General features: G+C 52.2%; 9 protein-coding genes across 9 annotated transcripts; 2 read left to right on the forward strand and 7 right to left on the reverse strand.

The window, feature by feature from the left end:
- Positions 1–492: 492 nt before the first annotated feature.
- Positions 493–916, reverse strand: BJY04DRAFT_200406 (uncharacterized protein). The gene has a single exon (XM_073712917.1). It carries the CDS (start codon positions 743–745, stop codon positions 509–511), a length of 237 nt encoding a protein of 78 aa, XP_073566047.1. The 5' UTR covers positions 746–916; the 3' UTR covers positions 493–508.
- A 534-nt stretch (positions 917–1,450) lies between these two features.
- On the reverse strand, positions 1,451–5,968 carry BJY04DRAFT_223316 (uncharacterized protein; the record flags this gene model as incomplete). The annotated part of the gene is made up of 1 exon (XM_073717658.1): positions 1,451–5,968. One exon carries the CDS (start codon positions 5,966–5,968, stop codon positions 1,451–1,453), a length of 4,518 nt encoding a protein of 1,505 aa, XP_073566048.1.
- Positions 5,969–7,130: 1,162 nt separating this feature from the next.
- On the reverse strand, positions 7,131–8,191 carry BJY04DRAFT_200407 (uncharacterized protein). The gene has a single exon (XM_073712918.1). It carries the CDS (start codon positions 7,747–7,749, stop codon positions 7,480–7,482), a length of 270 nt encoding a protein of 89 aa, XP_073566049.1. The 5' UTR covers positions 7,750–8,191; the 3' UTR covers positions 7,131–7,479.
- A 479-nt stretch (positions 8,192–8,670) lies between these two features.
- BJY04DRAFT_147774 (endonuclease/exonuclease/phosphatase family protein) lies at positions 8,671–10,020 on the forward strand. Its single transcript, XM_073708819.1, has one exon. It carries the CDS (start codon positions 8,721–8,723, stop codon positions 9,840–9,842), a length of 1,122 nt encoding a protein of 373 aa, XP_073566050.1. The 5' UTR covers positions 8,671–8,720; the 3' UTR covers positions 9,843–10,020.
- Positions 10,021–10,708: 688 nt separating this feature from the next.
- On the reverse strand, positions 10,709–11,811 carry BJY04DRAFT_200409 (uncharacterized protein). The gene has a single exon (XM_073712919.1). It carries the CDS (start codon positions 11,761–11,763, stop codon positions 11,275–11,277), a length of 489 nt encoding a protein of 162 aa, XP_073566051.1. The 5' UTR covers positions 11,764–11,811; the 3' UTR covers positions 10,709–11,274.
- A 1,534-nt stretch (positions 11,812–13,345) lies between these two features.
- BJY04DRAFT_231936 (aryl-alcohol dehydrogenase [NADP(+)]) lies at positions 13,346–14,950 on the forward strand. The gene is made up of 3 exons (XM_073719651.1): positions 13,346–13,624; positions 13,690–14,374; positions 14,448–14,950. The coding sequence occupies exons 1-3, from the start codon at positions 13,386–13,388 to the stop codon at positions 14,709–14,711; spliced, it is 1,188 nt and encodes a 395-aa protein (XP_073566052.1). The 5' UTR covers positions 13,346–13,385; the 3' UTR covers positions 14,712–14,950.
- Positions 14,951–16,040: 1,090 nt separating this feature from the next.
- BJY04DRAFT_223320 (uncharacterized protein) lies at positions 16,041–17,216 on the reverse strand (the record flags this gene model as incomplete). The annotated part of the gene is made up of 1 exon (XM_073717659.1): positions 16,041–17,216. The coding sequence occupies one exon, from the start codon at positions 17,214–17,216 to the stop codon at positions 16,041–16,043; it is 1,176 nt and encodes a 391-aa protein (XP_073566053.1).
- Positions 17,217–18,545: 1,329 nt separating this feature from the next.
- On the reverse strand, positions 18,546–19,796 carry BJY04DRAFT_223321 (uncharacterized protein; the record flags this gene model as incomplete). Its single annotated transcript, XM_073717660.1, has 1 exon — positions 18,546–19,796. One exon carries the CDS (start codon positions 19,794–19,796, stop codon positions 18,546–18,548), a length of 1,251 nt encoding a protein of 416 aa, XP_073566054.1.
- A 1,187-nt stretch (positions 19,797–20,983) lies between these two features.
- Positions 20,984–22,112, reverse strand: BJY04DRAFT_223322 (tyrosine-protein phosphatase; the record flags this gene model as incomplete). Its single annotated transcript, XM_073717661.1, has 3 exons — positions 20,984–21,140; positions 21,225–21,544; positions 21,657–22,112. The coding sequence occupies 3 exons, from the start codon at positions 22,110–22,112 to the stop codon at positions 20,984–20,986; spliced, it is 933 nt and encodes a 310-aa protein (XP_073566055.1).
- Positions 22,113–22,462: the final 350 nt, after the last annotated feature.

A 22,462-nucleotide genomic window follows, 5' to 3' on the forward strand; every position in this document is an offset into this window, starting at 1 on the left:
AACCTCACCTACCACAAGCACTAAATATAAATCCATATGGCGCCCGCCGTCGACTTTTTGCGCCTTCTTACAGGCACTACCAGTGCTTTTCGCTGTGCTCATGTTGACCTCCGAGTCCCTACCCACGTACCTACATAAACAAAACCAAAATACGCCAGCTACCGCGCACTCCCACGTTCTTCACTTCAGTCTGTTCCTCTTTTTGTTTCTCTCCGCTAAACCGATCAAGCAACCGTCTTACGCTCTCGTCCAAGTGCAGCGAACACAACGCGCAGCGCCGTCCAGCTTGAGCTCCGCCCAGCTTTCAAAACACAAGACAAGCTTTCGACTACAGCTATGTCTAGCTACAGTGAGTACTTCTCCCTTCATCATGCCCAGTTGTCCGAGCTCACTTATATCTCCTGACTAGGCAGTTACCACTCGCTGCATCGGCGTCCGCATCCGCATCCCTTCCTCCCTCCTCCCTCCTCCCTCCTCCTCGCCAAATCCGCCAGAAACCAACCCCATCCTAAACCCCGCGCCGAACCGGCGCCGATACCAATACACAGAAGGAAAAGAGAACAGAACCCCAATAATTCTTCCAAGCCTTCTTACGGCGCTGAATTGGGAGGGTCTTCCCCGCTGATCGCCCATGAGCAGGGTCCGGGGCGAGAACCAGCACAACATAGCAAAACACAACACGACACGACACAAGGCGGCTGCGATATCTCGTTTTCTGGAACATATAGGCTTCCTTTGGACTCATTTCTTGATCTCGGCATCTATGCAGTCTGTCCGACTTTCGAGGTCGATTCGAATTCGAGAACAGCGCGTGGAGGAGAGTTGGCGGATTTTAATGTGGCGGCTGTATGTACATCTAGATATCTGGTGGAGCGAGAGTGCGGCATGGGACAAATGGGTGGTCCTTGATCTGGTGGTTTTGTTCTCGGCGGCGACTACTCTTGGTGCTGTGCTGAGCCCGTAGGTACTAGGGTAGGTAGTCAGTTAAGGGCCGCGATGCGATCTATTTCATGATATGGGCATATGGTTTTTCAAGGCGGGTCGTAAATTCAATCGATGGACGGTGAAAACCTCGCGGATGGAATTCGGTCGGCTGATCGTTTTACGAGTTCAGGGGGTTCGTCTCATATCTCATCGCAGGCTACAAGTGGATCTTACTGTAGAGACTAGCTAAGAGAGCTTTACAGAAGATGAAGTCATTTCAAGTAGAATTCATTTGTATTATTGTTATCGTTATCGATTTAGTTATTTGATATTCTGAGTAGAGTAGAGTGGACAAAAGAAACATGATCCCGAGAAAGTGAAGGACAAGGTTGTCGTTCGATAGCTGTACACTGACAGAAAAGGGTAACAAAGGAAAAGATCACAAAGGAAAGAGATGAAGAGAGTGTATCAGTATGTCAGTTAGACAAGGCAAGAGAAGACAAGGCAAGACAAGAGAGTCGATCGATCAACCATTGTAGTGATCGTAGTCTTCCGGTTTGCCGACGTCGTGCGGATCAAGCGTTCCCTCGCCGTCAAACTGGCCATCGTCGGGCTTGGGGACCGGGGGCTCAGGCTCAGGCTCGGATTCAGGCTCAGGCTCCGGCTCAGACTCCTCAACGTCGTCGGACTCTTCCACAGGAGTCTCAAAAGACCCAGCAAGAAAGCCCTCCGACTGATCATCCGCACCATCAACAAAAGCCTGATACTTGAGACAGCCAACAGTCATCCAGCCACCAAACCCAAAATGCTTGCCACCGCACTGATCCCACTTGAAGATCTCCTTGATGATATCACCACACGACATACCGAGCGTCGGACGCGCAACATTCTGAGGCCGACCATCGCACTCGCCGGACCAGGAGACACGAACCTTGACAGTGTAGAAGATGTCGGACTTGGAGTCTGAGACGGCGTCGAAGCGGACTGTTTCATCGTTTGCGCTGGCCAAGCCGAGCTGGTCCTTGGGGAGGTTGTTGAAACAATAGCTCTCCAGGTTATTGAGGATGGGCTCGTCGATGGCTGGGTGGGTTTCCTGCTCTTCGCCTTTGTAGCAGTGGACTGGGCCGATGGTTGTATCGCTGGGGAGCGGGAGCGGGCCGAAGGCTGTCTTTGTGGAGGTTGTGGTTTCCGAGTAGTCGACGCCTGGGAGGAGGGGACCGTCTGTGGGGCGGGTGTGGGTTGTTGTTGGCATGGTCCAGTTGGGCGGGAGGGTGTCGGTGGGTGTTTCCGAGGCTGTGGTTGAGGTTGTGGACGTGGAGGACGAGCTGGAGCGAGTGGTCGTGATGAACGTCGTGGGAGTGGAAGTCGTAGACAGAGACGAGACCGGGCAGACAGGGGCGATATCACGGCCTAGCAGGTCGCGGCGTTCAGCAGGAGCGTTACCGCCAGCGTCCGGATTTGTGAAGTCGATGTATAGAGCCTGCTTTCCTGAGATCCAGAGTCGCCAGCGACCGATAGCCGCCTGGATGGTGCCGGCTTGCACCCAGTATTGGATCGGAGTTGCTTCGAGAATGCTAGATCCCTGGACTGCGCGCTGAGGACTGGAGAGTTGGTCGGCTTGCTCGCGAATGGCCTCGTATCCGACGACGAACGACTTTTGGTCCTGGGCGTAGTCGTCGCCGTAGAGGAACCTGGCCCATTGGTCAGCCATCCAGTCGATGCGTTCCTGGTACTGCAATGGTCCGCCCTGTCCGTGGCCTTCCTTGATCGGGCTGATGATGAAAACCTTGGGTTCGAAGGAGCGATGGAGCGGCCCTGGTTCCTCATCGGTGCCCATGAAGTTCTCAACAGGGTCGACTGCGATGTCACCACCCCATTCGTGGGCCATTTTGTGGAAGACGTTGTACTGGAAGGTCTTTTCATCCGAGTCGATGACTGCTCCATCCTCGGCCTGTAGCACGAAGATCGGCTTCTCGGTGAAGTGACCCATGTAGGCGCCAAATCTGGTCACAATGTACATAGAGCTGCATCCGGTCTGGGCCATCATGCCGGCGTAGGACTTTCCCTGAGGGTGGAAGGGGTACCAGTGTCCGACAACGTGGTCATCTCGCCATGGGAAGAACGTGTTTTGCTGGTGCAAGAAGTTGACGATATTGAAGAGATAGCGCAATGTATCGTAGCCGTTTTGATGCTGAGCTGGCGTAAACTCAGGCAGAGGATCCGGGTCGGTAACTCGTTTCGCAAGGTCGCGCGTTTTGTGGGCGTTTGCAGAGTCAGACAGATGGACGGTCACTCCAGTGGGAATTATATCCACGGTGCTAGTTGAAAGATGGGCACAGTCGATTGACCCACCGTTGACCCAGCCACCTGTACCGGCAATGGGGCATGAATCCCCGCATTTGTCCTTTTCGCAAAGAGGGAATGAGGTCGGAGTAGGCGTTGAGCTGACCGTGGTGGTGGTATCCGTGACCGAGCATCCAGTGGTTGTGAGGGTAGTCGTCGGAGAGCAGGTGGTAGACGAAACTGTCGAGCCATCATAAACGGCCGAGGTCGGCTCACAATGTACCGTAACGATGTGGGCTGTCTCATCCTCGCATGTGCTGGGGATGGTGGTAGTAAAGTCCGTAACCGAGCATCCCGTGGTTGTGGCAGTCGCTGTGGGGGAGCAAGCCGTGGTGGAAACAGTCGTGCCATCAGAAACAAACGCAGTCGGCTCACAAACGACAGTAACCTGGTGGGCGGTCACATCAGTGCAAGTTGAGGTAGTCGATGTGCTCGATGCTGTTGTAGATGATGTTGAAGAAGTCTCTTCATCGTCGTCATCGTTCTCGTCCTCATTGTCATTGTTGCCGTTATCCGAGTCGCCGTTGTTGTTGGAGGTACCGCCTGGAGGAGGAATCGTCTGGTCAATCAAAGTGTCAAGCGAATTCTTGACACCCTTGATATCATTCCCCTCGATCTTTGGTTTGATCCCATCCACCTGGTCGGCAATGCAGCGCAGCGCGTTGAGAGCCGTGTCAACAGCGCCCCCAGTCACATCGAACAGGGTGTCGAATAGCCCACGCTTCCGCTTGCCGGAACATCCAGGAGCCGTGGTCTTGCCAGTCTTCTTGATCAGGTCATCCAGATCAACCTTGATTCCGTCAATGCCCTTGATATCATCTTTGCCGTTGATGATGTGAGTCTGATGGGGCGGGGTAGGATCCTCTTCCCAAGAGATGAACAACGGAAGCAGACTGCGAAACTCAGCTGAGATGTGAGACAGGCTGGAGGTGATGACATCTTCGTCGGATATGATAACAGTAGTCTCGGTCGGGGCCTCTGTGGTCGCGGGCTCGGGAGTCGTGAAAGTGGTGGATTCAGGGTCCGTGGAATCCGCATCCGTGGTGGTCACAGTGTCCGATGTCGTGGCGGCCTCAGGAGTGGGCTCAGTGCTGTCAACATTGTCCGTGGTGGTTGTCACGCTCGAAGGTTCGGTGGTAGGCGAAGAAACAGGAGCTGGAGACTGTGTGTCGTTTTCACTGGTCGAGCTTGATGAGATTACGACAGGGATAGGCTCAGTGCTGCTATCGACGTTGTCCGTTGTGGTGGTTGTGGTCACACTCGAGGGCTCGCTGGTCGAAGACGAAATGGGAGCCGGAGACTGGATGCTGTTCTCGCTGGACGTCGAGGATGTACCGACAGGGACAGGCACAGGCACAGAACTGCCGCTGCCGCTTGCCGTGTTGACAGGAACAGGAGCCAGAGAAGTGTTACCATCAGAAACAGTTGAAGAAGTGACAACAGGGATAGGACCAGTGCTACCACCCTCAACAGCCGAGGTCGAAGGGATAGGAGACGGAGCAGGTTGAGTGTTGGTGTTTTCGCCGGTCGACACAGGAATAGGGCCAGTGCTGCCAGTTCCAACGGCTGGGGTTGAGGAGATTGAAACCGGAGCAGGCTGAGTGCTAGCGCCATCCTCAGTCGAAGTGGGTGAGGCAGCTGGAATACCTTCAGTAGTGCTGTTCTCAAGGACCGTGGTCGAGATGTCACTAGGAGGAGACTGGATGCTGGTGTTGCCTAGGTCTGTAGTCGAGATGAATACCGGAGAGGTTTCAGAGCTGTCATCAATGACCGTTGTCGATGAGACTGAAGCAGGAGGAGACTGGATACTGTCAGGTGCCTGAGACGAAGTCGGGGTGGTCAAAACCGGAGCGCTAGAAACACTGTCAGAGTCCGAAACCGCGGTGTCAGTTGGGATTGTTGATTCTGCGGATGGCTCGGGAGATGGCACATCGGTGACTGTGACAGTGCTTGTGGTAGTCGCAGACGGGCCGCCAGAGGATGCTGAGGACGGACCAGAGGACGTGCCAGTCTCGACCAGAGGAAGTGTTGAGAGAGTGTCTGTTCCCGAGATAGTGATCGTAACCGTGACAGTAACCGTGTCGGAGGTAGAAGCACCACCAGCCTCGGGAGGAGAGCTGGTGTGAACAGCCCCGGTGGCAGTTCCAGTTTCCAGAGAGGGGTCAGTTATTCCAGTAGAAATACTAGTTCCAGAGATGGTGGGCGGATCCGAAGTGATGACAGTGGTGTAAGTGGTACCAGTCTGAACAGGAACAGGGCCAGCACCAGTGTTACCGGCATCAGTATTGCCAGCATCAGTGCCAGTAGCGCCGGTAGAAGCGTCGAGAGGGTTGTCAACGACGATAATGGTGAAGCTGTGGGGGTGGTCCGAGTGGGTGATGCGAGTGCGAGTCAGGGCGTTGGTGATGATAGTAGAGTAGGTGCTGCAAGACGTGGTGGTGTGGCCCATCTCGTCAACACCCAGAGTGATGGTGCTGGTGCCGATGCTAGTTGAGGTTTCCTCGACAATGTCGGCTTCGATGTCGGGAAAAGCACGTTCATGAAACAGGTTGACTACGTCAGGAGGAGTAGCAGAAGTAGAGGAGGTGTCGATGTCAGAAAGGGTGGTGGTGAGGGCGGGAGGATTGTGTGAGTCCTTGTCTCCTCCTGCCACATAGACAGTGAGAGAAAGGACGCATGCAGTCCAGAGAGATAGTCTCATGATGGGTGTTGTCGTGAGTCTGGGGAGAGAAAGAAGGAAGGTTGAGAAGGCGACGTCGCAAGGATTAAGTAGACGACGCTAGCACTGTAGAATCACTTTCTCTCACAAGCCAGCACTGTTACTGAACTTCGCAGCATGTCTCAAGTATTCACTCACCAGCCAGGTTGTGTATGGCTATGGCTGGCGAAGCGAGAGTCATTCTGCTGCAGCCGGTTGTCTTTTGCGCAGATATACACTACAAAGTGGAGCCCTGCGATTTGGAAGCACACTTCTGTACCTGATGATCACTATGTGTTCCTCTGCCCGCCTCAGGCTCATCTTCTTGACGATTTCTAGTCTTGGGCTTCTGGAAAGAAGTACGTCATTGATCTTCAGGAGTGGTACAGTGCGCAGCCTCCGAGCTTCCTCTTTGTATGTGTTGTTGATAGCCATGCTAAGTTCTCCGAGCCCGAGGAAACTCCTCTTTTGGTATCTCTTCTGGATCAGCTCTAACTATTCTATTATATGTACTCTTGGAAGCTACAAAGCATTGTCAACCGGCCTCTCGGGGACGCCAGTTACTACACCACGCGCACCAGTTCCTCTCCATCAAGCGTTGGCCATGCCGGTCTTCGCCCTCGACACTCAACCGTCGCTACGAGCCATTCGCCACTTCCTCGCTTCGTACCCTCCTGCGTGCCACCGTCGAAATGGACCTACAGGGACAATGATAACGAAGAAACGAGGTGGACTTACAATGGGGAGAGAAGGATGAAGGTGCTACATCAGCCTGAAAAACACACCGGCGACATGATGGGAAGAGCAAGGGAAGCTGCCTCTGTCAAATACCTACTACAGCTAGATTCTACGCTTTCTTAAAGCCAGGCTCTGGTTCGCAGCTTTAGAGATGGGTTTGTACACAACGCCGGCCCAGGGTGTGGGCAGTCTTTGGCCCCCGATAGACGGCTTCACGCGGCCTCTGCACCTCCGGTGGTCGCTCTAGTAGGAATATAGCAGAGTAGGAACTCGCGTATTAGCTAGTACAAAGCCAAGTTATTTCAAGATTCAAATGATGCCTCGAAGGCAAAGTTGCAATCCGTACTATCTGAAGTCTGTGACTCGTGTTCGTAGCTTCCTACCTCCGGCTGTGTTTCTTAGCAGGCAGAAAGGCATATTTAGGTAGACCATGCCCTGTGAACGTCTTCTGTTGTCACGATTGTCTGTTTCGGTCCCCGCCGCTTCTAATGGCCACCATACTGTACCTCGTCCGATACAACAGATTCGCATCATTTTCAACCGCCGCTAGAGCATCTCACAGACTTCAGCTCCCTAAAGGACAGCGAGCATCAGCATTAGCGCCCCCTTAGCAAGACCTCCACCGCTGCGGGATTTCCAATCGCAATCGATTGTCGCAACAGCGTGCCCGCAATCTACTTTCCCTCCTATCTCACATACACATTGGCATTGGCATTCAGTTCCACGCTATTCTCAAAAGGAAGCCGCCCAAACTCCACCATACCATTCATCCGGAATCAAATACAGTTGTGTTGAAAGCCCCCTAACAGCCCATGCGTCTGCATGTCGACTTCGAATGCACGTGCCCGTTTCCCAATGTCGCGCGCTCGGAGCGCTGGAGGCTTGTCCGTCTTCATGTCAACCAGATATAAGGCCACGATAAATTGAGTCAGATTCGGTTTAGTCTCGTTGGATTCCATTTGAACACGCAGGTCGATGCGGCGGAGGCGAGGGGGAAAACTGGACCTTTGCGGAGGGTTGTGTAGAAGAGGTTGTAGAGGGCTCATGAAGAGACAATAACTTCGTTGAGTGTTCCTGATAGAAGTTAGCGTTTACCATCAGGATCAATTCTGAAGCTGTAGCTTTAGCGAAGTCGGGGAACTTGCTGCTCACTCATCGAGCGCAAGCAAGTCTGGTGTCGAAAGGATGCAGCGACTTCGTAGATGTCTGGAAAAGAGTCTGGATTGACTGTACTGCAGCACATAGCGTGAGCCATTTTGTCTATGTTTCCATATGGCATCAGTCGAAGACACCAAAGACAGGTGCCATCCTTATTGCGTTCGGTTCATCCCGCATTGCATTGTTCTTGAACACTCGAAGGGTGCGGCTTCAAGGACGGCCTCTTGAATAGCTCTCAGTCACATACTTCGGAGATTGCACTTGAACAAGCCCTTCACTCTCAGTATAATCGCTCCTTCAATGTCGGCTCCATGTTGTGCTATTCGGCCGTGTGTCCAGATCACGTGTACGGAGTAGGTATCGCGGCGGGAGCAGCCGGGAAAAAAAAACCAAGAGCAAAAAAAGAAATGGGATGACTCGGGATTGAACCAAGGACCTCACGATGTATGACAGATAACCAAAGTTGTGACTTCAGTCGTGCGCTCTCCCTGGGTGATTGTTAGAATTTGTGCATTGCTGGCTTTGATGTGAAAGAACATACCAACTGAGCTATCACCCCGTTTAAATGGATATCACTTAATAGTTACAGTTATACCACACAGCTTCTCAGGAAAAAAGCGGCTGTATTGCCTCATTCTTTGTTTTCTGGTAGGAATAATGGTCTCTGGATGTTGCTGTACTTAAATATTTTAGTAGTATCGATGTAAAGTCGGGGAACAACACTAAGAAATAGCACAGAGCTACCGGTGGTGAGGCGGGGAAGATATATCTTCGTATCCCACTTGGCCGATTAACGTCAACAACGATCCCCTTCCCCTACTCATCCTTTCCGTAGATCATACGAATAACAGCCTGCACCATGAGCTTCTTCTCACGGTCAGCAAGTTCCCAACCCCTCATCCCCGACCAGGCAAACGTGCAGGTCTTCTATTATTTCGACCCATCCGCAGAACCCCCGCGATGGCGCCCCGCTTCCTCATCCTCCGACATCGACCCTCAACACCAGCACCAGCGACAGCACACCGATCCATCAACAGAACCAGCGACAGACAAACTACATCTCATATCATGGAACATCGACTTCCAAGTCCCCGCTCCACGCGAGCGCATGACCGCAGCGCTGGCCTACCTCAACGACCTCCTAACCGAACACGCAACACAACATCCGAATCCCGCCCCAACAGTGATCTTCTTCCAAGAAATGGTCGCATCAGACCTCGAACTCATCCAGAATACGCCCTGGGTTCAAGAAAGATTCTACATTACTGATCGCTCGCCAACGAAGTGGCGGATGTCGTCTTACGGCACTTCGACGCTGATCGACCGGCGGCTTTCGATCGAGCGCGTGTTTCGAGTTCCTTATGCGGCGTCGTTTATGCAGCGGGATGGGTTGTTTGTGGATATTGGATTCAACTCTGATATACCTAGCGACAAGATGGGGGTCAAAAGTCCAACGATTCGTCTTTGCAATACGCATCTTGAAAGCCTTGCGTCTGGGACCCCCAAGAGACCCCTGCAGGTGAAGATCGCGTCGGAGTTTATGCACGGAAGGAGACAGGAGAATGGTTTACCAGCTCCAAATGGTGCGATACTAGCTGGAGACTTGAATGCGATCGCGCCGGAGGATGCGCTTATACCGGGTGACTGCGACCTTAACGATGCGTTTCTTGTTCTTGGTGGGGAGGAGGAGACGGAGGATGCTTATACGTGGGGCAAGCAGAATGCGGGGTGGTTGGTAGGTAAGTTTTCAGATGCTAGACTGGATAAAGTTCTCTTTTGCGGAGGGCTGGAGGTGAAGAGTCTGAGGAAGATTGGGGTCGGTTTGAAGGCTAGGGTGTCGGTGAGGATGAGCGATAGCGACGAGGAGCAGAGAGAGGAGGAAGTGGACGATGAGGATGACTTTGAGGATATCTGGGTGACGGATCATTTTGGTCTTGCTGCGGAGTTTGAGGTTAAGCAAACAGCCGCAAGGGAGGTCTGAACCGAAAGGATCAGTTTACCAGCCTGATCGTGTCGTCGTCTCCGGATCATGAGCAATCGCGCGGTCGTTGAAACCAAGACACCCAAGACTCTACAATTGCCAAACACAAATTCCATTCGAACTCCCTCCACAGTCCTCACGGTTAAATTTCCTTCACGAACCCACTGTGTCCCAGCAGAATCAGGCACCAGGGATCAGTGTTCAATGTAACATCGAGCTCCTACTCCGTACAATACTCCAGAGGCTGAGCAACATCGCAACCTTGATGGTACCTGAGCTAAAGATAAATCCAGTCCAAACTCGCATCCCCCCATCCATCTCCCCCTTCATGCTGCCAGACCGCTAAAATCGAACGATGATTGGGCCACGAAATGGACCGGAAGCCATGCCGAGACCCTCTTGCCGATCGCCGTCGACAACGGACGACTCACGAGTGACGACTGTTCCAGCCCCAACTCACGCTGGACGCTGGCTCTTCGTGTGCACCCGTTCCTCGGCCCTACGAAATAGCCGTCGCCAACGCGATACGCACAACAAAAGAACTCCTATATCCTCCATGATAATAAAGCCCCGACGGAAGTGAAGAAAAGACAGCTCTTTTCCAGCGACACCCAGACGGCCAAACGAAATGAGCTCCCAACTTAAATCTTTCTTGTGTAACGTGAAAGCGAGCTACCGATGCAGCTTGGCCGAGCCACGAGACAGACGTTGTTTGAGACAATGAAACTGAGAGTCAGCTTGGGCTGTTGCTTTTTGGGGCCGTGATTGGATTCAGGGGCTGGGTCATAAGATGGGTTTCTCGCCGGCTGGTTCTGCTATTCATGATCCCATCGTGACCTGAAGTCCGTCTACCTTGACTGACGAGAGAAGATGTCTTTCCCCGTTCCACGTGAGTTCCTACCCACATGAATCTCTTCAAACACACTAATTGGCATCAGTTGAAGTCATTGCCCCCTTGACGAACGAAACCTGGGAAAATGACGACTTCCATCTGAAGTGGAAGTACAGAGGCGTCGACGAAACTGCTATTGTCACGGCTTATGTATTTTTCTTCGACAGCTCCGACCACGCGTCAAATATTCATGAAACCACAGCCACCGTGTCTGAAGGCAGCATCGAATACCCTTCATCTGTTCTTCCTGCAATATGGCAGGGACGAACATCTAGTCTTGCCCTCATTGTGAGCCTCGTACAGAATAAAACCGCGATTCATAGTACAACGGTTACAAACGTATACCTGACTGCCCCGAAATACGACACAACGACGACGACCACCACCACCACTGTCACGATCGCTGATACCCCGAGCGAGACCTCTGAGTTTGTTCCTGAAACCCCTCTGTACACTGGCAGCTACCCCGACGAATATTACGACAGAGAATATTACGACAGTATCTATGATTTCGAAGATGAATCATCATCATCCGGCCTCTCAACCGGCGCAAAAGCTGGAATCGGCGTTGGCGCCGCAGCGGGCGTCCTTCTCCTCACCGCAGCCATAGCATGCATTATCTTCCGACGTCGCCGAGCGAGGATCGAGAGCGAAGAACCGAAGACGATCCGATAAATTACGCAATGCAGCCCGAGCTCTGCGACATTGACGGCTGCGGAACGAGGGTCTTTCCAGGTGACGGGGCGGGAGAAACGGGTTATAACGGAGTCTCCGATGTCGGGAAGGGTGGAGGGGGAGAGGTTTGAGTTGAGCGGTTGAGCATTGGATAAGAATATCTCCGGCTGTTGATAATGCACTCGTGGGGACTTTTGCGGTGGATATAATGTTGACGATGATGATGGTGCGTCTCAAGGTGTTGTAGGTATCAGGGTTGAGCGACGGCATACCCTTCGTCTTCAGGCGTTTTTGTATGTCAGCTTCGTGGCAGTCATTATGCGTCGTATATATAATCACTTTCTTTGACACCATCTCGCAATCAGTCAGTTCAATATCACCACCGCAGATGGCTGATGTTGGGATCGAATACCGTAAGTGTCTGTTGTGCTTTGCTCTCCTCGATCATCCGCACTCCGAGCTCAGAATCTCCACCGGAGATGTCAGATTTCGCGCTTCGTGTCGGGTAAAAGTTCATTCCTAGCCAGACTGGCGATGAGACAACAGTCGGAACTGAAATAAAAAAACCGACCCCTGCAGGAATTAGCAGTCTGCATGCCTGGCAAACAGAGCGGAAAGTCTTGGCGTGCATTTTGTCAACAAGCCAGCCAGGAAATCCCAAGGTCGTTGTCGAGGTTGTCTCGTACCGACTGCAGACCACCATCTCCATTGTTAGCTGGAATCATCTTCATCAAGTCAGCTGTTCACCTCGTTGTCGTTTTCCCGCCGGCGCGAGCCTTAGCTATCTCGTTGCTCCCTCACTAACCTCAAACGTCCTTGAGATCGAGCAGCAACCGGATGTTTGCTTCTTGGTTACCCCGCTCCAGAGTGAGACGAAAGGTAGCTCTAGAGACGTTACCTTCGGTCTCTTGTGGCTAATACTTGCAGCCCGATTCAACTCCCTCGTTCGTGCCTCTGTCCGCGATTTGACCGATTGCCTTCCGCCGTCTACCTGCCGCATATCCAGCATTCACAACACGCTTACTGAAATCCCGACAGACCTGCACAACCGCATTCGATTTTTCCTCCACGAGCGAGAGCGTATACTCTTCGTTCCGAGGGCTAGATTCTACGTGGAAAAACAGAACTTTGGAGAGCACGGGCGAATAACACTGGATGGGATGGAATGTGTCACCAGACTCTTCGCTAGTCTGAGATCTTGTGGGAAGGGCATAAGATATGAATCTACGCCAATTCACTGGGCAATCTATGGCGTTTTCCCACAAAGATGCTGAAGACGGGGGCGTGTCATTTACGGGACGTCTTGCTTAGCTCTGGGTCATTACATGATGCGGATGCGTTTCAGCATGACATGTGCAGAGCCGGCTGGAGAGCTGTGAGAGGAGACAGAATGCCTCCAGCGCTGCGACCTCGACATGCCTTGATTCGAAACTCAAGACTCGCCAGAACATCTGGAGTAGTTGATCACTGGGTATGGTCTGTCTATCTTCCGCGCCGCGTGGGCGTGAGGGGTTACGAAGATCGTACGACGAACGCTATTGCAGCAAGTTGACCTTGTACAACACGACCGGCGTCAGTATTTATTTTCAGGGATTCATGACATGAGGCAGCGGTGCAACGATTACTCGTAAGTTTCCGACACGCGCAAATGGTTCGGCCCGGTTAGGAGTTCGGGGTTCCTAGTTTGCCTTCGTCAGCTAACTCTAATATTGGCCATTAATTTGGACTAGAATCTCCGCGATCTTGAGCCTCGATTACCAATAACCCCTCTGCTGCCGGACTTGGAGTTTATGACTTTGTGGTTTCTAATCAACGACGCAATAAGCCCGTACAGCGGCCTGGATATACTACGCAGCGGGAAACGCATCGGCACAATGTCCCTCAACAACTATAAAACAGCATTCGCTCAATCATTAGACTCACCTTGACCATAATCGTCCACAAAGCCCGCTTGCACCAGCCTTCAAACAACCACAATGCCCGAGGAAAACTTCTTTCTCCAGCGCCCGCCGGCTCCGAAAACCTCACTGGGCTACCATCGCGCCCTCGCGAAGTCCGCCTCCATCCATGCCTCGCCCATCGCCTTAGGAGGTATGAACCTAGGTAACAACTGGGCTGCCCTTGGAATAAATGGCACCACGGATCAGCAGGCGTTTGAGTTACTGGACGCATACTTTGACAACGGAGGAAACTTTATCGACGTCGCGAATCATTAGTATGTCTTCCGCAACTCCAGCCCTTTCTGGATAGTACGATGCATGCTGATACTCACTCTAATAGCCAATCCGGCCACTCGGAAACCCTCCTCGGCCAGTGGTCCACCTCCCGCCAAAACCGCGACCAGCTCATCATCGCCACAAAATACAGCCAAGCAGACCACAAAGCCGCCGACCCCACGGTCAAACAACGGGTAAACTACCTCGGAAATAGCAAGAAATCCATGACACTTTCGATAGCAGAATCCCTCTCTCGCCTGCAAACAACCTACGTTGACATCTTTTACGTGCACTGGTGGGACTACGAGACCTCCATCGAAGAGGTTATGAACAGTCTACACAATCTCGTCACGTCTGGAAAAGTGCTATACCTCGGAGCAAGCAACATGCCCGCTTGGGTAGTTGCCAGAGCAAACCAGTACGCGATAGACCACGGCAAAACCCCGTTTTCGATCTACAGCGGGTGCTGGAATGTCATGGAGCGGTCGTTCGAAGCGGATATTATTCCTATGGCGCGGGAGTTCGATTTGGCCCTCGCCCCGTGGGAAGTCCTCTGCGGCGGACGACTCCGAAGTGACGCCGAGGAAGAGAGGAGACGAGCCACTGGAGAGACAGGCCGAGACACAAAAGGCGTTGGATGGGAGCGCAGCGAGGAAGAAAGAGCTGTCTCTGCAGCTCTTCAGAAGGTTGCCGACGAGGTCGGCGCGAGCTCGCTTGGGGCTGTTGCGATTGCTTATTTATTCCATAAGGTATGTAACCCTCTTGCTTCGTTTTTCGCCGTTTAGTCTTCTGAGCAATGAACCAATTCATGTATGAACACAGTACCACCGCGTCTTCCCCGTGGTCGGCGGCCGCAAAATTGAACACCTCCGCTCGAACATCGAAGCAATCGATATCAAACTCACCCCCGAACACATCGCGTACATTGAGTCCGTGAAGCCTTACTCCCCTGGCATGCCGCACGTTATGCTCGGCGACGGAACGAAGAATAATGTTCTTGTTGATATCAATGCGCACGTGGATCGGTTGCCAGTTCGGGGGATAATTGAACCGAGGGGGTTAAAGAAGGAGGAGAAGACGGACTGAGGATGGTGGAGAGACTATGGCGGATAGCCAGAGGATCTACAAGCTATAAAGATTAGTGTCACTTGAACCTGGAAAAACATAGATCAATTCGGGAAACGCGATATAGCTGGAGCCTCCAGGATACTTTACTCTCACCGCAACATGAAAGAGCTTTGCAGGAGTATTAATCTTTCTGCCACTCTCCATTTCGCTCACTGTACTATAACTAGCCATCGACATCTGGTTGCAGTGATTCTAGACCGTGGTACCGAAGAGCCAGAATAGAGTACTTCCACGAATACATTGTTGTGGTTTGATTCATTAGCACTCTCAATGTATATAAGTATTGCCTAGAAGTACGAGGTAGACTGGCATGAGTAACCACACCCATTGAACTTGCACGACTGCAGTGCCGGATACGGAGTAGGTACTCCAATTCACAGCGGCCACGGTTAACAGGTGCGCGGCCTGTCCATTGCATCTCCGAAGGCAATATTACTTATCCTGTCAAAGTTGAGGGTGCTGAACCTTCGCTCGGGCAAGTCGGCACTCCAGCCTGTAATGGTCTTGCTTTCCCATATATACGAGACTCGGCGGCGAATGACCGCAAGGGGCATATGATGGATTCTTTGGAATTGACCCAAGAACTCCAGGACCAGGATTACACAGTCAGCTCCTGATCAAGAGCGCTGATCGGACCTAGAGCAGTGGCCTTCGGTTCCAAGACATTATTTCCCTGGTCGAGGCCGCGCTGTAGTATACATAAAGCTCGTCCGTACTGCTGATAGCGTCCGTATACGAATGTAGCGTACGATAGGACCGGATATGGCTTATCAACGCCTTAATAATAGCTGGATCAACTGGCCGAGTCTGCCGCAGGGAAGTCCCGGACAGCATGCTGGGGGTTATCTGACGGTCGTATACCGGCTGCATGGTTTCCAGTCAGTGAGGCTTCAATGACACCAGGAATCCCGGCACGCCAGGTCACTTCACCGAGGGCACTGCATGAGTATAGCTGAGATTGATCAGGTCAATGAGCTGGAAAAAAAAAAGATAACCGCATTTGTTTGATTGCCAGACAGGGAGAGGCCCGCCTACCAGTACTCTACACTCCCACCAAAGAGAAAGCTAGAAGTAAAGCCAAAGTGAACCCAAGCAAGAAAGAAAGAAACAAACAGCACCAGTACCTAAACGCATCACAACCACAGCCAGAATAAGAACAGAACTATAAGCACCCACCCATACAGCCCTCACCCCCTTCCCTTAAAACCAACCAACCAAGCCGAATCCCCAATCCCAATCCCAATCTCAATCCAACATCCCTTAGATTCAATTCACGTAGATCTCACATCATACCATCGCCCTGGCAGCCAAAAACTCATAATCCGCCACAGCCGCCCAAACACACATCTCAATCTCCCTGGCCCTCCCACCGCCAAACCCATTGCTCCACGTCTTCTTCCTAGCCAACACCACCGCCTCCGTAAGACTCTTCCCCTGCCCCATGAACCAGCCCACCACCATATGCACAGCGTCAGGGTTCGCCACTCGTTTCACAGCGATATTTATCTCCTGCGTCCAGATCTTAGCGACCTGGATCACATCGGGATTTAGTCCAACAACAGCACAGAAACGGGTAAGGAGGCCAGTCTCGATGGTATTGTGCAGATTCTTCTGGTCGATAATGATGGGTTTGGGCATGAGACCGAGAGAGGATTGCTGGAGGGTGAATTCGTAGAGGGCGCGGAGGTGCTTGTATGTTGCGCGGAGACGGAAGAGTGGACGGACGTCTGTGTCGCGGATTTTCTGGCGTTTGCTCTGTTCACACAGGTCGTGGTAGATGCTAGCGAAGGAGAGAGCTGGATGGGCGATTACGAACACCGGCTGCCACGTGCGGAGGTATTCGTCGGGGAGGATCGTCTGGTTTGTGTCGGCGAAGGTGAAGTCGTGGTGTGTTTCGAAGGTGGAGAGGGCGTTGAGTTCGTTGTCGTTGTGGGTGTCATCGGGAATATTGATATTGGTGTCGCTCTCGTGGTCGAGGGTTACGGAGGAGGCGAAGCTGAGGGCTAGCGTGGAGTGCGCGGTGAGATACTCCTTCGGAGGGTGCAGGGAGAAAGGACCGCGGAGGAGCGCGATTGTGCCTGGGACCGGGAGCTGGTCGAGGGCGGACTGCGGGTGGGTGATCCAGTAGGGCTCGATGCGGGTGAGGAGGGTGGTTCCCTGCATGTTTGCGGCGGTGGACAGGGCTTCGGCTCTGGCGAGGTCTTCTCTGGCGGCGGCGGCGATGCGTTGGGCTTTGCGGTGGTCCCAGGATTTGGTTGGCGAGGTGAGGACGTCTTGTTGCCTTGCGGTTTCGTAGAGGTTGCGGAAGATGGAGAGGGTTTCGGGTGGTGTTGTGATGGGCTGGGAGGGCATGTTGAGGAGGTCTGTGAGGCTTTTGGTGATGGGCTTGCTGACGGAAATCAGCATGATGCGCCTGGGAGGGGTGGCCATGGGCTGGGTTTGGATGGGGATGTTGGTGGTCATGATGTAGCTTTTGCTGACTAGTAGGGTAAGGTGGAATGGAGTTACAAAGTGATGTATCTGAGGGAAGGAGAAGAGCTGTGGAGTGTGAAAGGAAGAAGACAAGAGGACAGATGTTGGCAGCTTTGACAGAAGTGCATGTGTTTAAGGACGCAGAATGGGAAGAGACACAAATCAAGCAGACACTACGCAACTGGTGCGAATATGCTCATTCAGTAAATATACTCGGAAACTAGACGGACCAGTAAGCTCCTAGATCGCCTTAGGTTGCTCAGATCTCGTCTAGATACAGCCTGTTACCCCTATTATAACAAACGACCTTTTGACCGGTAGCTGGAGATGTCATAATGAGATAGAAATAGCTACATACTAAGACCAACACCAACAGATTCATGATTGCAAATCAGATAGTCTCGATGTGCTTTGGTCTTGACTTCAGTTTCAACACAAGATATTGACAACCACTCTACCCACTTATCGAGCACCCCTGGCAGAGATAGATCAGTGCCTCCAGCTACAGTCTAGTGATGCCTCAAACTACTAACCATTCAGTCCTTCCATCTAGGAACATTGGGCCTCCCAAAAACGAAATCGCGAAGAACTCGACCAGCGACCCGCCCGCTCGAAAAGCCCACAGAGCAAGGTCTTACACAGGTCTTATACAAACCTCTCCACCACAGACCGCAAAGCATACCATCTGAAGGTGATAAGACCGCCTACACGCTTCAGGCCGTCTCCAGCGCGCGTCTCCATGCCGTGCCACTTGGGGAAGCTGTTCTGGAGATTGCTAGAGGGATAGGCACACTCATTCAGCGCTCAGAGAACCTGCAAACACAGACAAAGGAAAATACTTGATAGTAATGCTAGGGCTTTTGCCTTTGAACACATCATTGCTACTGAAGCTAGTATTTTGTTTTGATATCGCGATCGGGATAGTTGGAGTTGGAGCGACCAGGATGACAGGAGTGCAAGAACAGGGAACTAAAGCAGTGACACGAAAACAACCAGTATAAGATAGAAAGGCTTGGAAACCATTGTCTAGAAGGCAACTGGAAACTTCCTTTTAGAATTGAGAGGATGGAAGTGCTTTATGTTATGGTGTTCTCCCCTGCACGGCTGGCGATGAGGGCTTGACGTCGCACGTGACCTGGAAGTGGCAAAAGCATAGTATTCCATCAGCGACGAAAATGATAACAAATGAACCCAGTATGTCCACGCAGCGCAGCGTTATCTACTCAGACATCAACGAATTATCAAGAACCAGTCTCGACACAAAGCCGTGCACGAAGAGAAGACATATTCACCAATCGAGAAAGTATGTAGCTCATCTGATCAACCAACCCACTTCCTCTCCACAAGAAAGCGGAAATCCCCCATAGCCCGGCGCACACAATCCTGAATCTGGCCCGCAAGATCAACCCCAAAGTCCCGATTCCACACCTTCCTCGCCTCGCGAAGACAGAGCTCAAACGCGCCATGCGGATCGTCGATGTCCCAGATATCCTCGAGGCCATAGAGGCCGGTGTCCTCGTCGAAGGTTTCGATTTCGTGAACGCGGACGAGGTCGGGGACGAGGCCTAGTTTGGCGCAGAGGTTTTTGAGAAGAGTCCCCTTGGTTGTGTTGGGTCTCTGATGCTGGTGCTGGTGTCTGTGCTGGTGCTGTTCTTCAGATTGTTCCCGAGCTTGAGGTTGAGGTTGAGGTTGAGGTTGAGATCGAGGTTCTTCGTCGCTATCGACTTTCATCAGCCCCTGATCCTGATCGTGGTTGTCATTTTGATCCTGCCCATCATCCTGACCCTGGTCTTGACCCTGACCGTGACCCTGACCCTGGTCCTGATCCTGATCCTTACGCACCGAGTCCTGAAACTGCAAAACATCCATCCAATGAACCACAACGGGCTCCTCAACCCCCGTCTCCCTCGCCTGCTGCAAACACCACTCATACCGATTCCTGATAGCACGATACGACATCTGAACCCTATACATCGCGCGCAGCCCCTCATCAGAAAGATACCCATCCTCATAGTCCGCACACATCTCCCGCAGAACCTGCGGAAACGTCCACATGGGATGATGGATAACGAACACCGGCCGCCAAGCGCGGATCCACTGATGCGGGTGGATTGCCCCGTTGAGCGGGGAGAAGGTGTAATGGGAGTGGATTATATTGCCGATTGTGTCGGAGAGGAGGTTTGCGAGGTCGGTGCGGGTGTGGCTTTGGCAGGCGGGGCTGTGAGGGAGGTGGGTATGGAAGAAGTAGGCGAGGGTGTGGCCGAGGTGGGCTTGGAGGGTTGGGAGGGTGTTGGTTGCGCGGTAGATGTTGAGGGTTTGGGCGGGGGTGGTGTGGTGTTGGGTTGGGAGGGAGAGGAGGTGGAGGAGGATGTCGAGGAGCCAGTTTGAGACGGTGAAGAAGATGATGTTGGTGGCGGGGGTGTTGTGAGGAGGGGTATGGGTGGTGGTGGTGTTAGGGAGGTAGGTGGCAGCATCCCTGGAGAGACGTTCCATCTGGGCCACGATTTCGCGCTGGTCGTTGTCCCTGGGATTGAGGGGAGTGAGGCCTGGGAGGATGTTGCTGGGAGCCATGGTGCGGATGTTCGTAGGTGGATGGGAGACGGAGAGATGAGACCACGGGGAGAAGAAGAAAATTGGAAATGAACCAGACGAGGGAGGGTACTTATATCTGTCCTTTATCTCATGTCTCAGAGGAGCGAGAAAGCATGTAAGCTTACGGGGGACAAGCAGGTTTCGTAGAGAAGATTTTACGTTATATTGGCGCTTCCACGAGTCATTTTGCCTGGTACCAATCGCAGGTTGGCAGGAATTTACATCTCATGAGACTATGAATTGTGCATAGGCGACACGCTCGCTACTCTCAAACCAGCAGTGTTCCTATTCGAGGTGTCCTTCTGAGCAAGAAGTTTTGTCGAATCATTACCGTCTACCTGACAACGGGTGCCATACCATAGAGGCCGAGAGTTCATAACTATAACTAGCCATACATTTAACGCCTGCGCAACGATGCCAAATAGGCCGTGATCTATGTCCATTAAGTGCAAAATAATGGCCACACTGTGCATCGTGTCAAGTCCCCAGAGATCTTTCCGCCCCGTTAATCTTACTTTCGCTGGTCAAGATGATGATGTCTTTTTTTAGAGAAGCGTAGGGAGAGTCGATGCTCGAGTTTCCTTGCAGATAATAATGGGTGCGGAAGCATAGGAGGTATAAGACGAAAGCAGCGCACGGTATACTTTTCTATAAATATCGGATACAAGACTTGGAAGAAGAAGCAACAATATTTGTAAGGAATACGTTAAGGGCAGCTTGTGTAATCAGTGATCCAAAGCATGAGTCGCCCTTGTTGCCGAGCCCTAACTGGCAAATCATGCTGTGCAGAATGTCCCGCTTCACGGCTAGAGTTTCTTTGAGCTGCCGCAGCATCAATGACTCTGTTTCTTTATACCTTACTTGCCACGACGGCATACAGACATAGAGTACTCAATTCGGAGCATTTCGAAGTGCAGTCGCGCTCCATTCAACAATTATTGTCTCATTACGCTGCCACTCTGCTATAGATCCTGCAAAACATTCGAACGGATACCAGGTCCGGCAACACTGTGCATGCGCAGTCCAATATGCCGGATGTTTTGGTAATTTTGATGCTCGATGAACTCTGAACCTTAACATGCCTCGCAGCTGTCTGGATCTACCGTTGTCTAATAACGAAATGTCCAGATAGAACCGCAGACGCGAACGTATCGAGCCCGAAATCATCACCCCCTCTCCCTACGTCCATCGCTGGCCTCAACAAGAATACCACGAAGCCTTCTCAACTCCTCCTCTGCAACACCACAACACTCAACCAAGTAACCCTCGACAGACCCAAACCTCTCCCTCACCATCTTCAACATCGCACGCATCGATCCCTTACTATACAACCAACACAGTTAGTGATATCCCTTCCCGGAAAAACAATAAAGCATTGGAAGAAAAGGAAAGGGAGGAAAAACTCACTCAGTCCGCACCACAACCCCCGCCCTCCAAACCGCATCCTCCTCCGAGATCTCCGGCTTCACAACCTTCCTAATTGCCTTTGCAATACCCGGTAGCGCACTCCGCAGACAGGCCTCGGAGAGACTATACTCCTCCGCGACAATATCATCCGACACACCCGCGAGAGAAAGAAGAATTGCAAAGACCACGCCCGTGCGATCTTTGCCCATGGCGCAGTGAATTAGATACCCACTCTTGGGATTAGAGAGGAGTAACCGGATAATCTGGTTCACGGTGGCTGCGCCGTCGGTGAGGAGGGTTATGTAGCTTGATGCTATAGCCTAGAGCTCACACGAAACCCAAATCAAATATCAGCGAGAGCTTTCTACCACAGAGAGACAAGACAAGACAAGACAGATCAAAAACCGAGAAGAAAACAAAAGAGGAACAAACCTCCTCCCCAATCTCCAGATACCGCTTATACTTCTCCGCCAACTGCTGCACGGAGAACTCCTTCTTCGCGAGCGGGAGGTTGACCACGGTAATTCTATCTTTACTTTTATGTCCATTGCCATCTCCATTTCCGGTGTTGTTGTCCTTTCCCGCCCGTGTAAACAGCGCATTCGTCTCCTTTGAATTCGTCAGGTCGATTATCGTCGATATCCCTAATTCCCTCAGCTGAGCTAACCCAGTCTGTGTTAGGTTTTCGAGGTGGCCGGAGCGGTGGAGGAATCTGTCGCGTGTGGTGGTGGTGGTGATGTTGTTGTTGTTGTCACTGGGACTGGAAAGGACAGGGACAGGGTAGCCGCCGAAGGAGCGAAAGTTGAGGGTTCCATCAACGGGGATCTCAGCGCCGGGGGGTGGATTGAGACTAGACTCATTCGCATTGGCTGGACTCTGAGGCTCCATGGTCAGTAATGGCTTGCTGTTAAAAATGGAGAGTGAGGACTGAAAGAGAAAGCATGTGGAGGGGTATCTGTGATGGGATGTACCTACTACCTCAGTTGGAGTACCTATTTGTACGACACCGGTGCGGGCTTTGGTTTCTCCGTTGCGATTGCGACTGGGAGGATGATCAGGGGCAGGGATAGAATTCGATGGAATCCAGTCCATGGTGTCATAACTGAATGGACATGTACATGGCTGGCAGGATCAGGTCCAGGGGCCGACGAACAGGATTGGAGTGCTGAAATTATGAAAGAGGAAACTGGGGATAACAAATTCCATAGCAGCAGGAGCGCCAAGCTAAACCTCCGAAT

This window comes from Aspergillus karnatakaensis (genome assembly GCF_047715665.1).
Source record: "Aspergillus karnatakaensis strain CBS 102800 unplaced genomic scaffold BJY04scaffold_70, whole genome shotgun sequence".
Taxonomy (NCBI): domain Eukaryota; kingdom Fungi; phylum Ascomycota; class Eurotiomycetes; order Eurotiales; family Aspergillaceae; genus Aspergillus; species Aspergillus karnatakaensis.